The sequence below is a fragment of the Octopus sinensis genome, linkage group LG9, assembly GCF_006345805.1.
Source record: "Octopus sinensis linkage group LG9, ASM634580v1, whole genome shotgun sequence".
Taxonomy (NCBI): Eukaryota; Metazoa; Mollusca; class Cephalopoda; order Octopoda; family Octopodidae; genus Octopus; species Octopus sinensis.
Genome location: NC_043005.1, coordinates 98865184 through 98890816, shown reverse-complemented (window position 1 = coordinate 98890816; position 25633 = coordinate 98865184). Strand labels below are relative to the sequence as shown.

General features: G+C 36.4%; 1 protein-coding gene across 2 annotated transcripts in view; it reads right to left on the bottom strand.

The window, feature by feature from the left end:
- Positions 1-25633, bottom strand: part of LOC115215369 (guanine nucleotide exchange factor subunit RIC1) — a 341602-nt gene that overhangs the window by 48400 nt on the left and 267569 nt on the right. For both annotated transcript variants that reach the window (XM_029784517.2, XM_029784518.2), the window contains exons 25-26: positions 15851-15935; positions 1104-1350 (exon numbers count right to left, since the gene is read on the bottom strand). In XM_029784517.2, the coding sequence (XP_029640377.1) occupies positions 1104-1350; positions 15851-15935 (332 nt within the window). The remainder of the gene's footprint in view (positions 1-1103; positions 1351-15850; positions 15936-25633) is intronic.

Genomic DNA, 25633 nt, shown 5'->3' with positions numbered 1-25633 from the left:
TTTCTAAAAAAATTCCGTTATTACCATATCGGACCGATTTCAAGGTTAGTTCGTAAGAACCCTCCCTTCGTCAGTGATAAATGCGGCAAAAGAAATATATGAAATACTTACTCATACCCATGGAAGAAGCAAACACTAAGTCATGAGCACAACTAAGTACCCCAAATATATCCAAAATAGAAATTCACCAACCCATTCAAGACATGTACGATTCGAACTGAAACTCTCACAGAGTAAGGGAGTCTGGAAGGGAACACTATTAAATTTATATTTAATATAGGATAAAATTTTTTCGGAAAAAAAAAAAAAAAAAAAAATTTCTGTAAAAATTTTATCGAGTAGCATGTGTATTGTGGTAAATTATATGGTTATGGACAATGTGTCTTATTTCGGCATATTTGGCATTAGAAATTTTTTCGTTTGCCCTTATTTATAAGTTGTTTATATATATATATATATATATAAAGTACATGTCTTATATTGTATGCATGTATTTTATTAATTTGCCTGTATGGCTGATACTCACTTGCCACTTATGATGGTATTTTAATAATATCATCCCTCTTATATATATATATATAGACACACATACATACACACATGCATATATACACACATACTATATATATACACAGACACACATAAACTCATACATATATATACATGACGGGCTTCCATGCAGTTTTCCTGTTTCAATTTAACACCTAAGACATTAGTTAGCTAAAGGCAATATTAGAAATATTTCCCTGAAGTGCCATGCAGTGAGACTGCACCTGAGACCAAGTGGCTATGAAATCAGCTGCTTACCTGTGCAGCCATACCTAAACCTCAGAGCTAATATTTTTAGTCTCTAGGATAACATTTTTGAAGAGTAAGGTTAGAGTGGATTGTATTCAAGTCCAGAATAATGCTAGAGTTTAGTAACTCTGAAAGAAAGATTTGTTTGAAGCTACAAGAAAATGCATGATTAATTCAAAACAATGCGAATAAATAAGCATTATATGTGACAGAGTGAACTGAATGTTAAAAGGTTAATTAAAAGAAACAAAAGAAAAGAAAATAGAATAATGAGTAGAAAACTAAATTGCAGGAAGATGGTTTACCTTTTGCTTGTTAGAGAAGAGGAGTCTTGAGGATTATTTGTTACTTTGGTGTTGTCATTGAGTCGGTTTGTTTCAGTGGCTGAGAGTTCAGAACTAGAGAAACTGGCACTCCTTTGAACATGAGGGATGGGGTAGGCTGGCTTTTCTGTGGTAATAGGGGGACTGTGATAAGATGAACTGTACATTGGGTTACTTGACATGCGAGTCAACACACCACCGGGAGGTAATGAATCAACTTCACTGGGATCTGGTAAAAAAATAAAAAATACAAGACAAAAAATAAATAAAAAACAAAATTTGAAAATATAATAAATTAGGGTAACTTATCAAAATATTTTTTATAATTAAAGAAAAATTATTAGAACAAACAATTTAACAGCATTTTGGGAGATAGGCTAGATATTCAGTGATATAGCTTGAAGTCCTTAATGGGACTTCCCAAAGCACACAGGATACATACAAACGGAAAAAAATCTCTATATGGTAGCTAAATTCCCCCAACCACAACTTTAAAAAGTTCGAACAAAAAATGTAGTTCTGAGTACATTGTTTAAAAATAAGATGGTATGGTCATGACTGGAAAGCTTTGATCATAGATAGGTTCGATTAAAACTGACCTAGGGCTAAACAATCATAACAAGGGATTCCTAAAACATATTCTGGTTTGGGAGATTATTAATTTAATGGGTCTCATTTTACACAACATTGTATTTTCAGTTATGCTTCACTAACACACCAACACATACATGCACACACACACATACACACACACACCTGTTGTCTCATTTCAATCCTAATTACTCTTCTTCAAGATAATATTGACTTAATCTAAGAGTTTGTGTTTTACCTACCAAAATCTGCATTTGCTTATTCTTACATGATGGTGCCAGCTGAGCGTGCTATCTGGATATAAGGTTTCTAACCCAGAAAGTTCAACACACAGTTGCTTTACACAGCAATACTTATCACAGGAATTTCCTTACTCGATAAACACACTCATCTCTAAAGCTTTGTTTTTTACCAAAGGAAGTTGGCTCTCTCTCTCTCTCTCTCTCTCTCTCTCTCTCTGTGATCATCAACATCATTTTTGGCATGGGTTGCATGCTGGCTGTGTGTGTGTGTGAATGACTGGATGAACAGACAGATATATAGAAACACAAGCGCAAACACACATTTCATAGTTTCTCAACGGCTTTCGAAACTGTAAACAATAAATAAAGATGTTCTGAGGAAGTTTGGTTGCCTACACAAATTTATGAACCTCTTCAGAGAATGTGACATCGAAATTATGGCCTTAACCCTTTCGATACCAAACTGCCTGAAAAAAATTTTGGTTAATGTGACCAAACCGCCCAAACCCACTCGAATTTACCTATTCATATTTAAATGAGAATATCAGAGCAAATCTCTTTAGTACATTCGTGAAAACACGTGATTATGCTTCGTAAACAGTTCATCGACAGTTTTGTACAACAATCGACGTGTAATTTTAATTCCCTGAATTTTGGGAGATTTTTTTCCACATTTTTTTCGCCATCGATTTTTCTTCAACTTTGAAAATGGATAGGAGTTTCATGTTATCAAGCATTGATTCCGAATTGGAAAATTTGTGAAACAAATACTGGGTACTGTTGTGGATTTAGTTTTTATACAGGGAAAATAATGTTAGTCAGCATGGCCTAGGGAACGATGTGATCTGGAATTTATCACTTCCATACCATAACCAGGGCCGTATATTATTTTTTGACCGATTTCTTTAGTTCGGTCAAACTTACGGTGGATTCCAATATTTCAGTTTATTCCACCTTTATGGTACACCTGTTGTGCATTAAATTCAACTGATGATATAGTGATGTGCACAATTCTTTATCAAAATTTTGTTGCATACCCAATTGAATATTAGCTGATGATTTATTTTCTATGGTGATGTTTAAACAAAATTTTTATATTTTTACCTTTTGCTCAATTTACCTGGATTTACCTGTAATTAAAGTCACTTTGAGACAAAAGTTATGCAATAGAATTGATTAAGAACCCTTTCTTTAATTATGTTCCAAATATCACATTAATATGTCGATAAGTAAAAAAGTTACAGTTATGTAATGAAACAAGCCTAGATTCATGATTATTTTAGAATTTAATTGAAACTCATGAGGGGTGTATTTTGGTCACAAATATAGTAACAAAGGGTTAATTATAGAAAGGCAAAAATCTGAATCCTTCAATGTTAAAACAAGGGTCAGGTAAGGCTGTGTACCGTAAATCCTTGAGTATAGTCCGTCCTTGAGTATAATATGCAGGGGATTTTTAGGAGGTTGTACCTCTGAAAAACCTAAACCTTGTGTATATTATGCACTCCTTCTCTAACTTGAGTCAAGGAGGTCTATATAACGTCCATGGTTTGTAAAACTGTATACGGTAATGTCCTTTATTATTATTGTATATATATAACATAATGCAAACGTGTAGCTTTTTTGTGCATTTTGTTTGCAGAAAATAACAGAAATAACATTTAATAAATGTTGCTTACTGCAAGTTATGGATGATTCTTTTATGACTTCATTGCTTTCAGGCTTAGCTTAAGGTATTTTCATGCCCGACATCACAAAATGTGTCTGAATAAATATTGCCGGACAGCAAATAGAGACTCGGACATTGCTTAGAAAATATTTTTCATTTTTAACCTCATGTATAATACGCACTACGGATTTTGACCTTTAAATTTTGGGGAAAAAATGCAGATTATACTCGAGGATTTACGGCACTATTTAATATAATCCTTGTTTGTGTGACAACATAATTACACAGAAGGATGGAAAATAGGGAAGGAGTTGCTATTAACTTCCAACCAAACAGAAACCTTTCCAGCAACAGAAGGCTACAGGCTACCACCTTACTCATATCTGAACTGATCCCTGACTCAATTTTCACAGGTAGTTGTGCAATTGGTTATTGACTGTCAATTCTATTTCTATGCAGATGATGCTATAGGCTAGGATTCTGATAGATTAGCTTTGCATTCCTCCTTCCTCTTGTGGATAAACATCACAGAGATAGTCTTTTATGATTTAGATATATGCTTTAGGTAAAGTATATCTGAAGTAGGTGACAGAGGCTGGTTCTTAACAGCATTTTTGGTATTTGATCAGAAAGAGTGTGTGCGTGTGTGTGTGTGTGTGTGATGTGTCTAAGTTACTAAATTATCACCATGATATCATCAGCGTTGAAGATCAGAAGCTGTAAAAGTGTTATCAGGAAACACAATCAACTGGCAATTATAATAAAAGAACAAAGCAATCTCAAAGATTGCTGAACAAAGCAATCTCAAAGACACTGAACATGTGCTCTATCTTCAGAGATTGTAAATGATGTGCCATCTCGTTCTTTCTTTACATAGGCTCTGATAATATCCCAAGCCTCCATCCCTAACGTATCAGCATTCCCTCTCAGTGAACTGCAAGCTTATATGCTTTAGTGTCATCAATCAATGCTCTGCCATGTATCATAAAGTCATTCACATAACTAGTTTTACCAGTCAGGAGCTGAGAATTAGAAGGTGAATCTTATTTTCTCACAAAGGGTTCTTACCAAAATTACTTTCTTCTCTCTTTTAGTTAATATACTGTATTGTTTACCTTCACTGCATCAATTCCAACCAAAACAAACTAGCATTCACCGCCTTATATTCTACAGTTTATATTTAACTTTCCTTTAACCCATTCATGATGAGCTTAATACATAGTAGCCTGGCGTACACCAGACTAAAAGCACAACTACTGATAGTTAGACCAGCTATGACTACAGAGGCTGATATGAGGTTAAGTATACTTAGCTATCTCATTTCTACCACCAGACTATAGGTTCACACACTACTAATTACACTCATTAAAGTTGAACTTCTAGACAAAACAAACTATTTTGTTAATCTCAGTGTCCTATGCTGTAAAGTAAACGCTAGACCCATTTCACTATTAGATGTTGTGTGAATGTTATCAGGGTAGAATAAAGAAATGCTACCCATAAAGACATCTCATCTATGAACTTAAACAAACAGATGTAAGTTGAAAGAAAAGCACACCATAAACAAACCAATTTGAAAGAAGTGTGTTGTTGGCCCTTGTCTAGGACTGAACTGCACAACTATTCACTGGGTAAACATGCTACCTAATATATGGATATTGTATTTTCAGTATTTCTTTTAATCTAGTAACTATAGCAATATTTAAGTCATCGATGCATCACATGACGGTTGTTAATGATCATCCTCCTTGCTCAGATACAGGTGAGGGTAGGCAACCAGAAGTGTATCAGGCTGTAGAAAATTCTGTCTGACCCATGCAGGCAACAAAAAGCAAACATTAAATGATGATAATGAGGAAGAGGAATATAGCAAAAGATAAAAATATACCAAAAGAAACAGAGAATACAACAATGTGGTTAAGATTGTGTCTGGATTCGTCAATTCATTACACACTGATCTTTAACGTTTGCAAGCAGAGTTGGTGTGGTAAAAAGTTTGCTTCCCAACTATATGGTTCCTGGGTCAGTCCCCCTGAGTGGCACCTTGGGCAAGTGTCTTCTACTATAGCCTCAGGCCAACCAAAGCCTTGTGAGTGGATTTGGTAGATGAAAACTGAAAAATGCCCGCCGGTGGCACGTAAAAGGCACCCACTACACTCGTGAAGTGGTTGGCGTTAGGAAGGGCATCCAGCTGTAGAAACACTGCCAGATCAGACTGGGGCCTGGTGCAGCCTCCTGGCTTCCCAGACCCCAGTCAAACCGTCCAACCCATGCTAGCATGGAAAACGGACGTTAAACAATGATGATGATGATGATGATATAATCTAAACAAGATCAAGTTTATCACATCTTTAATGACCAACTCTGTTTTCAATACCATTTCATACAGAAGTTTCAGAGGAAAATTTATGTAATATTTGCAGTTTCAAACGTCAGAGTAGCACTTCTTCAGACCTACATCAAGGGTGCTCTCTAAGTTTGTGTATCTGCTAGGCTTTGTGTTTTGCTTGTATCGAAAAGGGACAAAAAATATAAAGAAAGATAAAAATGAAAATAAAAGTGCGACTCTTATGTCTCAAACTGTAAATCATCATCATCATCATTTACATTATTTACATTTGACGGATATTTGTCCTCATCTTGTTTGTTAACACATTTCGGTTGATATATTCCCCAGCCTTCATCAGGTGTCTTGGGGAAATTTGGAACTGGGTTCTCATTCCTAAGGTATTTTTCAATGTTGTTATTATTATTATTATCCAGGGCACTGCCTAGAATTGAACTCAGAATCTTGGGGTTAGTAGCCCACGCTCTTAATCACTATGCCATATGCCTGTATCATCATCATTTAACAGCCATCTTCCATGCTGGCATGGGTTGGATGGTTTGACAGGAGCTGACCAGAAAGGAGCATGCATCAGACTTCTGTGTCTGTTTTGACAGGGTTTTTACAGCTGGATGCCCTTCCTAACACCAACCACCCAGCAGAGTAGACTGAGTGCTTTTTACATGGCACAAGCAAATATTATGTAAATTTTCACATGGAACACTTGCACAAACTGGTAGAGAAACAACAGCAACTGGTCACCAAAGATGCAATAAACTCTTTCTTTGTCTTCATATTTGGATTATATTTTACTTTTCACTTGACCCATACATTGGTTTTACTGTTGTGACACCTGGATTTTCTACACCTGAAGAAATTCAATCTTAAGATTTTAATCCAAGAGTGTAGACAACCTAAAGCTTGGGTTGAGTGCTGCATTAGAAATACTCCATCTTTCTGCCCCCCACCCAACGCCAATGTGTGTCTGTGTTTGTCTCCCCCTCCCTGCTTGACAACAGGTGTTGATGTGTTTATGTCCCTACAACTTAGTAGTTCAGCAAAAGAGACCAATAGAATAAGCACCAGCCTAAAAAAATATATATATAAGTACTGGGGTTGATTTCTTTGACTAAAATTCTCCAAGGTGGTGCTTCAGCATGGCCACAGTCAATAAAAGACATTGTGGGGTATAGATACAATTGAGTATTATCCATGGATATGTGTGCTAAGGAGATAAAAAGATCGATAATGTGGGAAGAACAAAAGCAATAGCATCATCAAGAAAATGTGTGTGCTTTAGGGATTAATAATACATCTGGGAAAAGACACACTTTCTTAAAATATCCATTGGTTCCATGCAAAGAACTGCTTGCCTGGAAACCATGAAATACAACAGAGAAAACCAGTTAGAGATCCGGTGTACAGAATTTCCCAAACAACACATCTATTAATTTGGCTGGAATTCCAGTGATCAATTAAGCAAGACAATCCTTGGTTTGAAACTGCTGTGAAGAGACCTTGAATAGTTATTAAACTGACAGGTAGCTGACAGCTCTGGTAATCTTTCTCTCTCTCTCTCTCTTCTCTCTCTCACACACACAAAGAAAAACAGACAGATGGACTGATACAGACAAAACTAGAAATACATTATCAGAAGCCACAACAGGGGGCACTACTGATAAGTGTACTTAAGACTAAATATCGAAATTACTTATGAAAATAACAATTAGTCACTTGGCACAGAATGGAACTAATTTTCAACCAAGAATGAAATTTCCTTCTCCCTCTCCTCACCATCATTGTTCATGCTGTTATTGAAGTCAGCCAAATGTGGCTTTTCAGTTTCTTATCAAGAGCTCTTCCAAAATGCTAATATACAAAATGTTAATTCCACCAAAGCTGTACTATTTACAACAAAGACAGGATAAAATGTTGGCAAGTAAAGCCAAAGGTCAAATGATGGACTAAAGTTCAAATCTTGCTCAACTAAATTGACTTTCACCTGGGATTTTAATAAAGTACATTCCAAGAGATTATTGTGTGAATTAACACCTTACCCCCCACCACAACAGTTTATTGACTAATACTAGTTCTAAGGAATGTGGAGGAATTGTTTTTATGTTGACACAGATCATGATGAAGACCTCCTCCATTGCTAACACAATCCTCCTCATCATCAACTACATGATACTGACAGTGAAAAACTGAATGTGAAAGATCTGTGGAGGTTGGAGAGAGATGAGCTGAGCCAGTTGGATGTCTAGTGTCACCTTGCAAGGTAGCCTGTTTTTGGAAAATGGCTGGGATATTAAAGAACATCAGCTTTTTTTTGAAAGACTGATAGTTGCAATCATCATCATCGTTTAACGTCCGCTTTCCATGCTAGCATGGGTTGGACGATTTGACTGAGGTCTGGCGAGCCAGATGGCTGCACCAGACTCCAATCTCCAGACTCCAGATTCTGGCAGAGTTTCTACAGCTGGATGCCCTTCCTAATGCCAATAGTAGAGACAAATGATACGAAGAAATAACAGGACATTTCTCAAGGAAAATATAAGTTCTTTTCAGGCAGAATGAAGTTGTTCTAATTAAACACTGGGAATTCATCAGTCCAAGTGATGGAAATTAACAACATCCAGTATCTAACATCATTATCTTGTTTATCTTCAACAGAAACACTGTTGTAATTTCATATTAAAGAACTTCTCTATATCACCATAAACACATATTACCAGTGAGATACCAGTTCAATCAGAATTTATGATCTAACTAATTAATATTTGCAAATGGCAGAGCAGGTAAATATTGGAATGGCATGTGCAGTATTAAAAGCTGTGTATTAACTGAAAGCAAATGTACAGAAATATGCTGCATAGCAAATACAGCCGGTTCATTTCTCCATCTTTTAGTGACTGCAGTATTTTATGAAAGCTTTACACACACACACACACACACACACACAAATATACATACAGACAAGCAGAGAGAGAGAGAGAGAGAGAGAGAGAGAGGAAGAAAGAGGAGTGGAGACATGTACAACAGTTAACCTGAACACACAATTAAATTGAAGTGTAATTCATATGAAATTTCCCATGTTTTCTAATAGTGAGGATTTTAAATATTAAATTCCCTAAATAGAAAACCAATATTGAATATCAAATGGAACAAACTTTAATACATAAATTCTTGTGTGTATATGAGTGCACTCGCACTAATATCAAACAGCATCATCATCATCATTTAACATCTATTTTCCATGCTGGCATGGGTTGGAAGGTTTGATAGGATCTGGCAAGCCACAAGGCAGCATTGAGCTCCAACATCAGCTTTGGTCTGGTTTCTGTGGCTAGATGCCTTTCCTAATGCCAACCACTTCACAGGGTGTAGTGGGTGCTTCCTTTGTGCCAGACAGAAAAGGGAAAGGCTCTTAATACAAAGAGGGAAAAATTTAAGAGACGAAGGTGGAGGTGAGTGGCTTTATGCCAGGTGTTGAAAAGTTAATGTATAATAGGGGAACAAGCACAGCTACAAACACACACATATATATTATTGTTAAGGCAGTGAGGTGGTGAATGGTTACCATGCCAGGTGAAATACTTAGTGGTATTTCATCTGCTGCTACATTCTGAGTTCAAATTCTGCTGAAGTCAACTTTGCCTTTCATTCTTTCAGGGTTGATAAATTAAGTGCCAGTGGATCACTGAGGTTGATGTAATTGTCTAGTCCCCTCCCCACAAATTCGAGGCCTAGTGCCTCCAGTAGAAAGGATTATTATTATTGTTGTTGTTGTTGTTGTCAGTAAATAAGTTACATGGTATACTCCTGGTGGTTTGCTGGTAAAGCATGTTCACGGTTTCAGTGTTCATTGGGTTTTTGATAAATGAGAGAGATGGAATATGGAAGATACAAGATCTTTATTGATCACTATAACGGTTTGACTTATCTAGCATCAATCCCGCGCAGGTGGGATTCTGAACATTTGGTTTAAGTGCATCCATCAATGTAGATGTGTCTCCTCAGGTGATTTCAATGGATATCTCTTTAAAATAAACTTTGTTTTGTAAGATTTCTTCTTGATCTTCGTATATAGAAGTGGAAAATTATGGATTAAATACACAATATTGTGTATTTCTTTTAATATCTGATATTTGTTATGGATTTTCTGTAAGAATAAAACTGTCTACCTTAATTTGCCACTTCTATATATGAAGACCAAGAAGAAATCTTGCAAAACAAAGTTTATCTTAAAAAGATAACTATTGAAATCACCTGAGGAGATACATCTACACCTAGGGATGCACCTAAACCAAATGTTCAGAATCCCACCCACAAAGGATCAATGCTAGAGGGTTCGGAACAATTGTAGTGATCAATAAGGATTCTCGTATCTTCCATATTCCATCTCTCTCATATATATATATATATATATATATATATATATATATATATTATATATATAGAGAGAGAGAGAGAGAGAGAGAGAGAGAGAAAGAGAGAGACACACACGCACATTTTTATTTTTATACATTTTTATTTATATATATATATCCATATAAAATAAAATATTTATATACCCACACCCAGTAACAGTTCATTTCTTAAACACAGTCCCTCTACACAGCACCTTGGGCAACCTCTTCTCCAACAGCCCAGACTAACGTCTTTGTAAGTAGATGTGGTAAAAAAGAAACTGAAAGAAGCTGTAGTGGGGAGGGACATTTGTATGTGATGCATGCATTCATATGCATACCTGTGAGTTGGTTTATGTTTGTTCTCTGAAAGTCACTGAGTTACAAGTAGAGACATTGTTGTCATTTCCTTTGTTAAGAAATCATCTACTGGCTTTGCAACATCAACGGCATGTGGTATCTATAAGATTCCTTACTTGAGAAACAGGTAAGGGTTACCATCACAAAAAGCAACCAGCTATTTGCTGTTATAAGAATGAGAGTTATCAAATAATGGATTATTAGAACAATCAGTTTCGAAAGGGAGAAATAGCCACTGTTGCAAGATTAAACAAGTCTTTTCACCTTACTTTGTATCTTTTCCTTTGCAAACCACTTTATAGAGTAGACTGAGTGGAATTTATCATGGCACAAACACTAAAGAAGATACCTTGTCTGCAATTTCTTCTCTAAACCAAATTCAGCTATAAAAATCACTGCTACTGACTCTCACTTTGCCCTTAAAGGACATTCATCAGAGTGACCACCAGTTAGAGATTACTGAACTACAGAGTGTGGAACATTGCCAAAGGGCTTGCTCCAGCTCAATAAATTTTAGGTATAGGGGATCACTCTAGTTTAGTATTTCTTTTGTCTTACAAAAGACGGCCTTAGTAGTAACCCTTTCTGGCACAATGCCAAACAGCAACTTGTCTAGGCGAATTCTTTTCTTAATGTGTTGTGCTATAATACCTTCAGTAACTTTCATAAGAAAGATCATTAATTTGAAACGTTTGTAGTTGCCATTCTCCCTAGAGCATTTCTTGTGAACTTGTAGCTGACAATTATATTGTTATACCAGTCATTGCTGAAACCTTGAATGCTAACAAAATGACCCCTTTGGTTTCTTTTCACTAAAACTTAGGTAACATCACTGACTTGAACTATTGATATCCATTAATCCTCACACACACACACAAACTTATTTTAGAAAACATGTCCCACTGCTTCACATTTCTATCTAATTTTACTTTCAAGAAAGGCAAATTAAAAGATTTCAATGAAAAAAAAAAAACTGAACAGACATGCCACCAATATTCAGAATTTGCCTTGAATGTCTCACAGCTTTGAAGATAATCAAACAATAGACTGAGCAACATGTGATGTCAGCTTTTCAGCATGAATCTACAAGCAGGCAGCCAGTTGGTCAACACCAGACATCCATGGAGGATAATTCATTCCTGTCCAGTGGCTTTCGTGCAGACATTGATACACAAATGTTCCTGAGAATACTGCAGACATCATCAACACTTACCCCGTCTTTTCTAATTAACTTAAGAAACGACACTAATAACTTTCCTTGTTTTTTCCTCTCTGTCTGAAGTACTCAGTCATATATTAATGCCACATACATACATACACGGACAAATACATAAAGGAAACCTCTCTCTCTCTCTCTACACCACCACCACCCTCAGCTGGTTGGGTCACTTAATTGTAATTCTGTAATATTCAAGTGAAGAAATTTGTAATTTTCACTAAATATTAATGATCTTTATTTTTTTATCACTGTCAGAACAATGACAATGGTGATGATACCAACAAGACCGATGATTACAACATCAACAACAACAGCTAAAACAAAAAGATACAACAATCAGAAAATAAATTAGAGAAAAAAATAGGATCCTGAAAAACAAAAATGGGGGTAGCAAATAATAATAATAAAAATAATAATAATAATATGATAATAATAATAATAATGATAATGATAATGATGATGATAATAATAAAAATAATAATAATAATGACAATAATAATAATAATGACAATAATAATAATAATAATAATAATGATAATGATAATAATAATAATGATAATAATAATAATGATAATAATAATAATAATAATAATAATAATAATAATAATAATAATGATGGCAAGAGGCCAAGAATGCAACATTAAGAAGGAAGTAAAACATTAGACACAAAAAAAGAAAAGAAGACATTTCACATGAAAGATTTGAAAATTTAATGAGTAACAACATAACTTTCACAGGGAAAACAACAAGGGAACCAAAACTTGGTATTTTTCTTTTGTGTCTTATTAAATTATATTTCCCTTTACTACACACACACACAAAAATAAAGAATACATAGAAAATACAAAAACACAAACAACTCACGAATCAAAAGACTTTATATTTGATTAAAAAAAAAATCCCAATGCAAAACAAAACAAAAAAAGAAAATCCCTCTTGAAAACAAAAGAAAAACCAAAAAAATCAGCTCTTCATTATACAGAGATAACTGAGACACAGTTGGTTGGGGGGACAATAGCAAGACAAACCATTGTTGATAAGGGACAGAGAAAGCAATATTAAGACAAAGTTCAGAATGTTATTGGAAGGATTCAGTGTAGAGTATATTGGTTCAACTCTATTACTGTCCATGTACACTATAACAAAAGGTGTACCCTCTTTTCTTGAGTCTATTTACACATTTTAGTCATTGAGAAAAGCATTAAACACTTGATGATATGAGTGTATCTAAAATAAGTACCAGTCCTCATATGAGTATATCCGTCCCCTACAGAGTAGCCATACAGCTGGTCAGTTGCCTACATACTAGAGCTCATACAGTATGAGGTGCATTCAAAAAGTATCTGACCTTTGGACATAGGGAAAAAGCAACTTTGTACATTTCAAGAATTTTAGTTAATCGCCTTCAAAATACTCTCCTAGAGAGTTCATACACTTCTCGTAGTTCTGCCATGGCTGGTAACACCTCTGGACAACCTTCTCTGGAATGCTATAGAGCTCCACCCTCACTTTTCTCATAATTTCCTCTCACGACTCAAATCACTTCCCTTTCATCATGGTTTACAGTTTGAGGAAGAGCCAGAAGTCACACGGTGCCAAGTCGGGAGAGTAGGGAGCCTCTCAAACATGTGATGTGCTGTTCTTCACTGAGAAAGTTGGATTATGAGGTGCTTTCAAAAAGTATATGACTTCACTTTTTTGCTGACACTCTCTGCATGCACCAATCCTCAGTTAAAATGGAATGCACTGATCCTGTACTTATTGCCACTTTCCTGGATTATTACATGACATTCTTCAATAATCACGATTTGCCGAACCTTCTCAATTAGTTCCCCATTTTCACTTTTAGGAAGCTTGTCCAAGCATGCTTCACTCTCCACTGAGGTACAGTGGTTGTGCCACTCTTTGATCTGAGTTTTGCCCATGGCATCATCACCAAAGGTCTGCTGAATCTTCTGGAGGGTTTGAGTATGAGTATTACCAAACTTTTGGCAAAACTTGATGCAATATCTCTGCTCAGTGCATTCCACCATCATGCATGAAATCAAAAATCTGGCAAGTGCATACAACATGTCTGTATTCTATAACAGCTGGAAGCTAACAAGGTCTACCAGTACGAAACTTTTCACGCATGTGCAGAGAGGATGGTGTCACCTCTGACCCACAGGATTTTGCCCATGTGGCATTCGATTCAGCAGAATACTTTTTGAATACATCTCATATATAACAGACACCCTACAATATATCTATCCCCAACATAGTAAGCCTCATATTGTCCATCTGTTCCCTAAGAAGAAAACCACATACAATTAATTAATCTTCTTCATGGTAATCCTCATATAGTCCATGCTACTGCAAGAGCAATAGGCCTCATGCAAGCTATCTGTCCTCTTAGATAAATGACATGCCTCATACAGTCTACCAGTCCCTTAAGTAGTATACCACATATAGTCAATATGCCTCTAAGATATGTAACAGAACCCATACAGTCTAAGGTAAATGATAAAATTTGTGCATTCAACAACCCTTAAAAAAGTAATGGTGCTCAAATAGCCTATCAGTCCCCTTAAAGAAGTGGAGATGGTATGATCAAAATCAATGTCACAATTAGGTACCCTCCAAGATTATTCAGGATTGTTCAGTCATACCACACAGACATGAAAGGTGTCATTCAGTTTTATGACACATCCTTAGAAGGCTTCAGCATCTGTAAAGTGAAACCTGGCCATATGCTTGTCCCCATTCTGTTGATGGTACTTTCTTCCATACAAGATGGGAAACCACTCCATCTGCCCTACTTGAGGGCAAAATTCAAAGTAAGCAAAGTATTCGTCAGAGATATACAAGATACAGATGATGTGCTACTTACAACACACTCAAAGAACAACTACAACACCTTATCAACTCAAAAGAGCTTGTCATGGTTTTGGCTTGGCCATCAGTATGAAGAAGATGAAAGGATTAGACCAACGTATTGAACCCTCCCCTACCAATATCATCAACAATCACAAGCTGGAGGTAGCCCATGAGTTCACATACCCAGGCTCTAGCATTATAGATGACCTCTCTCTAGAGTCTGATATCAATAGACATATTGGAAAAGTGGCCTCAATATTAGTCAGGCAGACTAAAAGAGTCTGGAAGAACCGCGGCTTCACTCTACAGGGCTTGTGTTCTCAGCACACTGCTTTACAGCAGTAATATCCAAGTATCTATTCGAGACAAGAACATCATCTCAACATCTTCCATCTCCACAACTTGAGATGGCTGCCGGACAAGAACTAGATTGAACAAGTCACCAAAAATTTTTCTTTGAAAGCAGATATTAAATATACACTATACCCAACAAGTACATATATATAAACATGTATGTAGATATGCATGCACATGTGTGTGTGTGTGTGAATACACACACACACATGTATATACATGCATGTTTTTGCATATAAACACATATTTGTCCAATATATGTACATGAAAACATAATGTACTCATAATATGCTTATACTGAGCTGTCAATAGCAATTTAGCCTACTTAACTTTTGCCATAATTCCAACAGCAGACTTCCATTTTAACAACTCACAGACTTGGAAATAATATTGATTTACAGAAATGACAACAAAGAAAGCTGACCAACGTCCATCAACTTGAACTTTCAAATCAGTGTTGGTGCTTTCATAGTTATTGACCAACACAAATGGGAAAGATAGAAAACAGAAAGCAGCAGGGCTAATTACACAGGTATGTGATGGACCTAAGAGATGTGAACTGGTCTATGCAATCCCAGTTTACACCATCTCATCGCTTTATTTTAATTAAAACTGGTTAAGAAAGTCTGTTCATTTTTTTTTTTCTTTTTCCTTTTTAATGGGAAAATAAAAGCAAGAAAGAAAAAAAAGTAATAAATCTCACCTATTGCTTTCAAGAAGCGAATCAAATCTCTGGCAACATCCCACTGGCTCTTCTCGAGGGCAGCATCCAGAAGGAGTGTGGCATGCTGTGAGAAGGAAGAAGAATAAGGGTATGAAAGATGGCACTGGTGATAGGGGTGCTGTTGACAATGATGGTGATGATGGTAGTAATAAGGAAGAGGATAATGGTGGTGGTAGTGATGATGATTGTGCTGCTGCTGATGATGATGATGATGATGATGATGAAGGCAGTGATAATGTTGATGAAGGTGGTTATGATAATGATGACAATAATAATTAAACATGGAACTTGAAAGTATACACCTTCACTCTACGAAATCACCCCCACTCCACATTCTCCTACAAAGCTACCTTTACTCCAGGAGAATAAACCAAGATATGTATTGGAGGGAAAGGAGAAAAAGGGGAGAGAGAGAGAGATAGTGGAAGGGAGAGGGAGAGAGAGAGAGATAGTGGAAGGGGAGAGAGAGAGAGAAAGAAAGAGGTGAGAATGGATTTAAGCCAACAGCAAGAAATAGAAGACACACGGCAGACATCACGCATGCACACACACACTCACACCTACACACACATATATATGGGTCACTTCTATTGCCATCCAACACCTCACTAACTGCCCTTAAACTTCTAGGGTGCTCTCATTGTATTCACCCATACCCCCCCCCGTACCAATATTTGTAATTATCCCAACACAATCTCCCCAACTTTGTCTGTAGTCACCCTCTCTTCTACCCCACCCCCATCACTACCTCCACAGTACCCTTCAACCTCTGTTTCCTTCACTACTCTCACAGCACTCTCCCACCACCACCACCACCCCCACACACACCACTGCTTCCTTGTCCTCTTCCCCATTTCACTCTCCTAGCTTCTCTGCTTCTTCTTGCCTCCCCCCATAATACCCTCTCATCTCTCTACCCATGATCTCCACAGCTCTCTTTCCTTCAATATTCTTTGCCACCCTCATCAACTTCCCTTTCTTGATCTCCTTTCCCCTCACATCTCCCAACTATATTTGCTCTTATAATGTAGGATTGCCCTAGAGCCACCCTACACAACCCACAATCATTTTTGAAATTGTATCCCTCCCCATCTCATTAACTTTTGACACTAATCCCTTATTTAACCCTTCCATAATCATCTCCTCTAATAGTGCCTGCTTTATTACTCATTCAACCTTAAACCTGGTCCTCTCATCACCAAACTCCCTCATTACCCCACTAAAAATCACCACACTCTCTTCTGCTATAGAAGCCAGTTTAAGCCCTTAGTTTTGTACAAGTTACAAGGTGACCCCTCTAGTGCTAGTGTCACAAAAAAAAACACCCAGCAAACTTTGTAATGTGGTTGGTGTTAGGAAGGGTATTCATAAGGCAGCGAGCTGGCAGAAACGTTAGCAAGCCGGGCGAAATTCTTAGTAGTATTTCATCTGCCACTATGTTCTGAGTTCAAATTCCGCCGAGGTCGACTTTGCCTTTCATCCTTTCGGGGTCAATTAAATAAGTACCAGTTACGCACTGGGGTCGATATAATTGACTTAATCCGTTTGTCTGTCTTTGTTTGTCCCCTCTGTGTGTAGCCCCTTGTGGGCAGTAAAGAAAAAAAGAAAAAAAAAAGGAAGGGTATTCATATACACAAAACATGCCAAAATTGACATTGGAATATGGCATAATCCTCCAATTTATTGAATTCTGTTGAACAATCCAACCCACGAAAGACAGATGGGGATAAAGTAGTGAAAAGGAGAGAGCAGAAGACAAAAAAAAAAGCCTTTGATATGCACCAACTGGCAACTGAAAGAATATTCCAAACTAGATGCACTGGCTGCAACATAACATTTAAGTTAGTTCATATTGCCAATTATTCAAGCATCATGAATCAAGATTGGGTGGTCTTGGAATGAAAGGACAATGCCATACATCTTAGTCTTTGAATCACTAATACAGAGGGACTTATCAATAAGATTGATTGTAAACCAGTTTCACCTCATAATTGATCACAGAGGAAGACATTAGGGAAATTTCATGAAGTCAGAAGTGAAAACACTTTTCATGTTCAAGAACAATAAGGGTGGAACTGTTAGAATGTGGTGGAAGTGATAGACATGCTGGGGTATTAGATGAAATGTAGTGGTGGTGGTGGTGGTTGAAATGGGAGAAATGTAAAAGAGAGATGGGGAAGAAAATGTGAAAAATAAGGAAATAATATAGAATAGAAAATGAGAAAAGAAAGATGGGGAGGAACAGAGATAGGAGGAAGGGATGAGAGAATCAATAGAGTGACCAAAGATGCGATACAAGTGGAACAGAAAAAGACAAAGAAGAGATAGGAGGGAGAGAGGTATGTGAGGGAGAAGAGGAAAGAGATGAGGAAGGAAAATAAGGGAGACAAAAAATGGATACCCTCACTGGACATAACTTTCACAGTTATTGACCTTACTAAATTACTTATTAAATAAATATATATTTATTTGTGCAAAGAAATAGAATTGTTCAGAGATTAAATACTTCAGTGATGATAACTGTAAAAACAATAGACAAGTTAGTATTAACAGAGACAAATACAGGTACGTATATACAAACACATGGAATATCAATGTACATATTGGCCCTATCTTGGTTATCCGGCAGGATTCACTTTTCTCAAGAATCACCAAAATACTGAACTGCACCAATTTCACCCAATCCTAAATTTCCTGTAAACATCAGATTCAGTATGATACTGAATAGTTGTAAACATCTGTATTAAACGTAATAATAGGAGAGAAAATATTCATACAACCTTCCCAACACATTTACTTCTGTTTTGTTTCTTCTTTTTTTAATTCAGACACAACTTATACAAAACATATATTCTTATTGTGTGTATGTATTTGTCAAGTAATGATCCAAAGATGAAGCACTCAGCAGAGTACTGTAATATATTTAAGCTAGTCTAGTGGTCTGGACACATTTTCACTAATCGAAAGAAACAGAAGATTGCTATAGAAACGCCAGAATAACAGACCTGTGAACAAGTCTACTACACACACTCACATGCATATATATATATACCAAACGATATGTTATATAATTTTTCTCACCCCCCTATAGTCAATTTTACAGCAGATGACTGAGGCTGTTTTTATGCTGTAGGAGATCTAATTCCAAGCATGCAGTTTTGAATGCACATTGCACCTGAAAGACATCAAACTTTGATGATCTGACTTACATATTCCTCTATTATTCTCCAAATAGTTTTAAGATAACATTAAATATGTATTTTATTGTGTCTGGGGAGAGCCTGCCTACTTTGGATGTCACCAATCAAAAGGTTATGAGTAACATATAGACAAACCTAGAAACCTAGCTACACCAGCATTTAATATTTTCTAAATAAATCAAATGCTCTATAGTCAAATTTGATGACTGGCATCTGTACTAGTGGAGCACTGAGAGAACCATACGAGAGACATCGAGGCCAGAGCAACAAGCTGGCCTCTGGGTCGATGGCACGTTAAAAACACCATTCCGAGCGTGATCATCACCTACTAGCACTTGTGTTGGTGGTACGTGAAAAAACATTTGAGCAAGGTCGTTGCCAGTGCTGCTGGACTGGCTACTGCGCAGGTGGCACATAAAAAGCACCATTTGAGCATGGCCGTTACCAGTACCACCTGACTGGCCCTTGGGCCGGTGGCACATGAAAGCACCCACTACACTCTCGGAGTGGTTGGCATTAGGAAGGGCATCCAGCTGTAGAAACTCTGCCAGATCTGATTGGATTCTGGTTCGCCAGATCTCAGTCAAATTGTCCAACCCATGCTAGCATGGAAAGCGGACGTTAAATGACAATGATGATGATGATGATGATATAATGCAATAAGTGACAGAGTCAGAAGGAAAGTGGTAGACAGATGTGGTCACTTTGTTTTGCAGTCTACTTTCTCAATATATTCCAAACTCCAGTGATGTGATAACAGCTAAGGAAGCAGGTTCACATTTACAAACAATATTTCTTCTCAGAGGCATCCACCAACCAGAAAACTTTATTTGATGGAATTCACATTTTTAAAGACTTCCAAATACAGGTTTGAGAATAGCAAAACGAAAGAGATGCTGAAGCTTTACACATCCTTCTCGAACTGACCTAGCAGATGGATGCATGTGTGTGTGGTTGTATGTGTGCGTAAGAGGTAGTTTACAGGTGCATACATACACACAAAAGACAATGAGGGGAGGGGTAGCGTGCATATGAGATGGAGAGGCAAACAGACAGACAGACAGACAAATGCATATACAGAAGATATTGAATCATACAAAAGCTGGCAATTTGGTCAGCATCAATCTAGTACATGGCAATCATCCTGAATATTTCCCATCAGTCTTAGTAAAAGATATGGATTATTTATGATTAGACAAGCACTTGATCAGTTTAGACAGTGGAGTAATTAATTAAAGTCCATGTGTTACTCATACTTATAGAGCTTAGCTCTAATAATAAATGGTCAATTATAATAGTGTGATGTTATCTGATCACATATCAACAAAAGTTACTGACAACATATCAGACACCTTGTTACTGTTATAAAATGGAAAAAAAATACTTTGGAAACATCAATTTTCTAAATTGTCAATGTAATCAAACAACAAACAAATGTTGTTGTGAAATGAAAATTATGTAGTTTAGATATGTTGGAAATGTTTTCTGAAGAATGAAACTTGAAAAATGCAGTTCTCTATCATGTTAAATCTTCAAAGGCAAAGTTAAATGAAAGAGACTTAAAAGGAGGGAAAAAAAATTTTTTTTTTTACAAAACAGAATTATGGATGTCTCACAGCAAAAATAAGACTCTTTGACATTTCTGCTAGGAGACAGGTGCCTTTATGTGATTTTTGAAGTACGGTAATCAAGTATTGGAGAAGAGAAAATGAAGCATCTGAGATGTGATTCCAATAAAAAATCAAACAAAATAAAATGTGGAGAGTTATTCAATCACCATGTCCTTGTGACAGAAAAAAAAAATCCACACATGTTTTCTTTGGTTCCAGTAAATTCTTTTGATTCTAGGAATGCTTCAATTCAGTGAAACCTGATATTCGATTCCTTGTAGCAATTTTCTTTTAAATTTTCATTTTTGAACCAAATTTTTATTGTTACTATGGGTTGAATGGGTCTTCAAATTCAGAATATCCTGATTTATTGTAGTAGGTGTTTGACAACGTAGACACAGTCAAGTACAACAATATCTGATTTGTCATTACACATCATGATGAAACCACATCAGATTTACAGAGGATATATGGAATATGTAGAGGAACAGTTTAGATGTTTTGTGTGATATGGGGTGGACCCAGGGAGCATCACAATGACAGCCATTTTAACATTAACCACTCGAAAGACTCAACATTCTGTCTTCAAACTTCTTTGTACAGACAATACATTTTATTATAACTCCAACTGGAAGAGGAGCAGCACTCATGACCTTTGAATAACCTCTGAGACTGGAAAGGTCAATATATATTTCTTTATTGCCCACAAGGGGCTAAACATAGAGGGGACAAACAAGGACAGACAAAGGGATTAAGTTGATTACATTGACCCCAGTGCATAACTGGTACTTATTTAATTGACCCTGAAAGGATGAAAGGCAAAGTCGACCTCGGCGGAATTTGAACTCAGAACGTAGCAGCAGACGAAATACCGCTAAGCATTTCGCCCGGCGCGCTAACATGTCTGCTAGCTTGCCGCCTTAGAAAGGTCAATATAATTGGTATTCAGATGGAACACCTATAAACTGATATCAAGAAGAAAACTAAAGTAGGATAGAATTCCAGAGGCGTGATATTCAGGGGAGAGGGGATTAAATGAAATGGTTAGTGTGGTGATTAATAGGTGAGATACAGCAGGAGTGACCCCCAAGAAAAATAAATTGGGAGGAGGTGATATGCAACTAGTTCAGAGAAGCAGAGGCTGTTGCAGCAGTGGTAGAATAGGAAAGTAGAGAGGACACAACACATTTACATCAGAAACTGTAATGCATTGATGAATGAGACTTTGTCAATCAGTCAGACAACCTATTAACCCTTTAGCATTTAAACCACACACATCCAGCCCAAATATTCTACCTGCTTGTCAAACTAGTAAGATCTGGCTTCTCACATCTACCCTAAAATATCATTCGAAAAGCATACAATCACATCACCAAAATCTCAATGCATGATTAATTCAAAACATGAACAAAGAGAAAACACAACAATGCAAGGACATGGAACAAGTATAGTGTTACTGGACGCTCAGGAAAGGAAAGAAAGAAGGATTTAACATTTCGAGCAGAGCTCTTCATTAGAAACACAGAAAAAGGAAAGGTCCAACGAAGGGAAGATGGAGAAAGAAAATCGCCAACGATACGCACACAGTCACATATTGAAATATATATATATATATTCATAGATATATATGCATAAATGCACCATATATATATATATATATATATATATATATATATATATCGCACACTCACATGACCAACCAGACTATCAGATATTGTTACATATCTCTGGCCACAATGTTTTTTGTATTGTTTTAGCCTTCAGATAAGACACCACTCTGCTGGCAAGGCAAGCTGACCAATATCCCCCCTTGATCGAAAGGGGGACTGGAGCAATGTGAAATGAAATGTTTTTTTCTTTTGCTCAAGAACACAATGTACCCTCCAGTCAGGGAAATGAAACCACAATCTAGCAATCGTGAGTGCAAGAGCCTAACCACTAGGCCACACACCTTCACAATATATATATATATATATATCGCACACTCACATGACCAACCAGACTATCAGATATTGTTACATATCTCTGGCCACAATGTTTTTTGTATTGTTTTAGCCTTCAGATAAGACACCACTCTGCTGGCAAGGCAAGCTGACCAATATCCCCCCTTGATCGAAAGGGGGACTGGAGCAATGTGAAATGAAATGTTTTTTTCTTTTGCTCAAGAACACAATGTACCCTCCAGTCAGGGAAATGAAACCACAATCTAGCAATCGTGAGTGCAAGAGCCTAACCACTAGGCCACACACCTTCACAATATATATATATATATATACATACACACACACACGTGGTGGTGAAGAAGAAGAAGAAGAAGAAGCAGCAAAGGCTTGAGAACAGCAGTAATAGTTACTGATGACACAATGGTTTCACATTTTATGTTGAAATTCAAGCAACATCAAAGTCTTTATGTCAGGATAAATCAATCTATGAAGTGCGATAGAAAGGGAAGTGATAGAATGGGTGATGGGGTAAACTAAGAGAAATCCATTTCTTCAACTTACTTTCTGAAGAAATTCTGCTCCTCTGTATTTGAGTGTGTATTTTTAGAGAAAGTTTTTATGCAAACGGTCTTAGTATATCGTGAATTTTGGTAGCATGTTAGCGCATCTCAGTTGCTCTTGCTAACATAAGTAATACGAGAGTCCTGGAGATTTTTTTTCTTTTTGCAGTGGAGTATGTTTGTTGATGATCATTAATTATCTGCTTGCAAAGACACCGATGCTTTCATGCCTTTCTGTGATTCGTGTCACAGAACGGTTATACTAATAATAATATCAACAGCAGATGTGAAGTAAAGAGAAATAGAGGAGTTTCAGGAAAACACAGCTGACAATGGAATGTAAGAATGGCAAAGTAACAATGGAATGTCAAGTCATTCTAAAAGTATCCGATCTTTGTCATTTATTGATGCATTTTCACATATTCTGTACCCCACATCATTATTAACTCACCATAGCAGCAATAATGGCTAACAGACAGACAGAAAAATTAGATATTTTTTTTATTATTTACAGTGTTTGATGCTGTAATTTTTTTTAGGTTCAACTATGCTGGGGTTAAATCTCCCTCTAAGGGTTGATAAAATATTTAACAACCAAGCAATTATCTCAACTATAACACTTCGCATAGAAAAAAACAAAAAAAAAAAAAGAGGGGTTCTTAGCTGAGCCAAAGAGAAATCAATATAAAACTGCAAGTGTATTTTTATTTTCATATATTTGTGTCTTACAAATAATTTAATGCTCACAAAAAAGGAAAAGATAAAAAATAATGGAAGAAAAACTAAATAAGGGGAAACTAATGTTATTTTGATGTGTCAGACAAGTGTGATGTGGAAGAGATTTATGCAAACTATTTACTCTTTTGGCTACAGACCTAACGACATCAGAGTAATATCTTATGCAGCAGTGTCCTAATACCCCAACACAGCTAAAAGAAAAGCCATCCAGCCAGAAAGCTACAGAGAATAAACGAATTGAAAATGCTTTAACTTCAGTGAGTGCAGATAGAATCACCTGACTTTTCTCCCCATCATTTCCAGGCAATTTGACGTCTTAATAATTTGGCTATAAATCACATTTTCCACTATTTTTAAGCAGACAATAATTTATCAGAAAATAAAAGAATAAATCCTCACAGAAAAATAAAACTAAAAAGCAATAAATAATTTTTTTTGTTTTGTTTTATTTTTATTTATTTTGTTAATTTTTTTTTTTTTTTTGTCATTTCAGGGATTTGAAGGACACAAAAATAAAAACAAAACAAAAATGAACGTACAAAAAGATTGTAAATAACTTCAACAGCTTTTCTTTAAATTCAATTTACTTTGGTTTCAACTTGCACCATTGCTAGAATTTTCCTATACTTTGCTATTATTTTCCGTTTTTCTAAGAGTTTACTGATGGTTTTAAACCAGACATACTATTCCACAGTGTGCGCAGCAAACTTATAAGGCAGCTTAAGCATATTTGAGACATTAAAACACAGTGGTTTTTTTATTTGAAGAATAGTCTACTACACCAATTATAAACATATGAGTCAATGATATATATATATCTGTTTCTTTACTACCCACAAGGGGCTAAACATAGAGCGGACAAACAAGGACAGACAAACGGATTAAGTCAATTACATCGACCCCAGTGTGTAACTGGTACTTAATTTATTGACCCCGAAATGATGAAAGGCAAAGTCGACCTCGGTGGAATTTGAACTCAGAACGTAACGGCAGACAAAATACGGCTACGCATTTCGCCCGGCGTGCTAACGGTTCTGCTAGCTCGCCGCCTTTTATATATATATTATCATCACCATTGTTTAACGTCCGTTTTCCGTGCTATATATATGTATACACACACACACACACACACACACCAATATACATATATCAGTCCGTAATTACATACTCTAAAGATGTTCATAGTCACACATACTATTTATACTCCCTCTAAATATCAAGTCACATATACTATATGTCTTTTTTCCTTTTATATTTAAAGTCTGCTAACTGTGACTGGGTCCTCTAGTCTACCACATTCCTCCCAATAATGCCAGTTGGTCAAGAATTTCTTTGCTTATTATTGAAAAACAGTTTTTGTTATTGATGTAAGAATATGATGAAAAAGCTTGAAAGTGAGAAGTGTCATCCAACTTAAGCCAATGGAAATTACCTTGGACATTACTGTGTTGCAAAACAACAATCTCTCTCAGCTTTTCCACAGATATCTATATATGATAGTTACACAAAATAGCAACAGAAAAGTAAAGGAAAGACAAGAGGCAGATAGAAGTATTCTCTGTTTGAACCAGTTGTTTATATTTCTCATAATCTGCATTATTTAATGTTTCACCTGGTTATCAACAGAGCTTGGAAGCTTTTCAGGCATACAGCATTTGTCTGTATGTCTCAAACCTCTGTCATCTCATCCTACTGCTTTAGATCCCAGTTA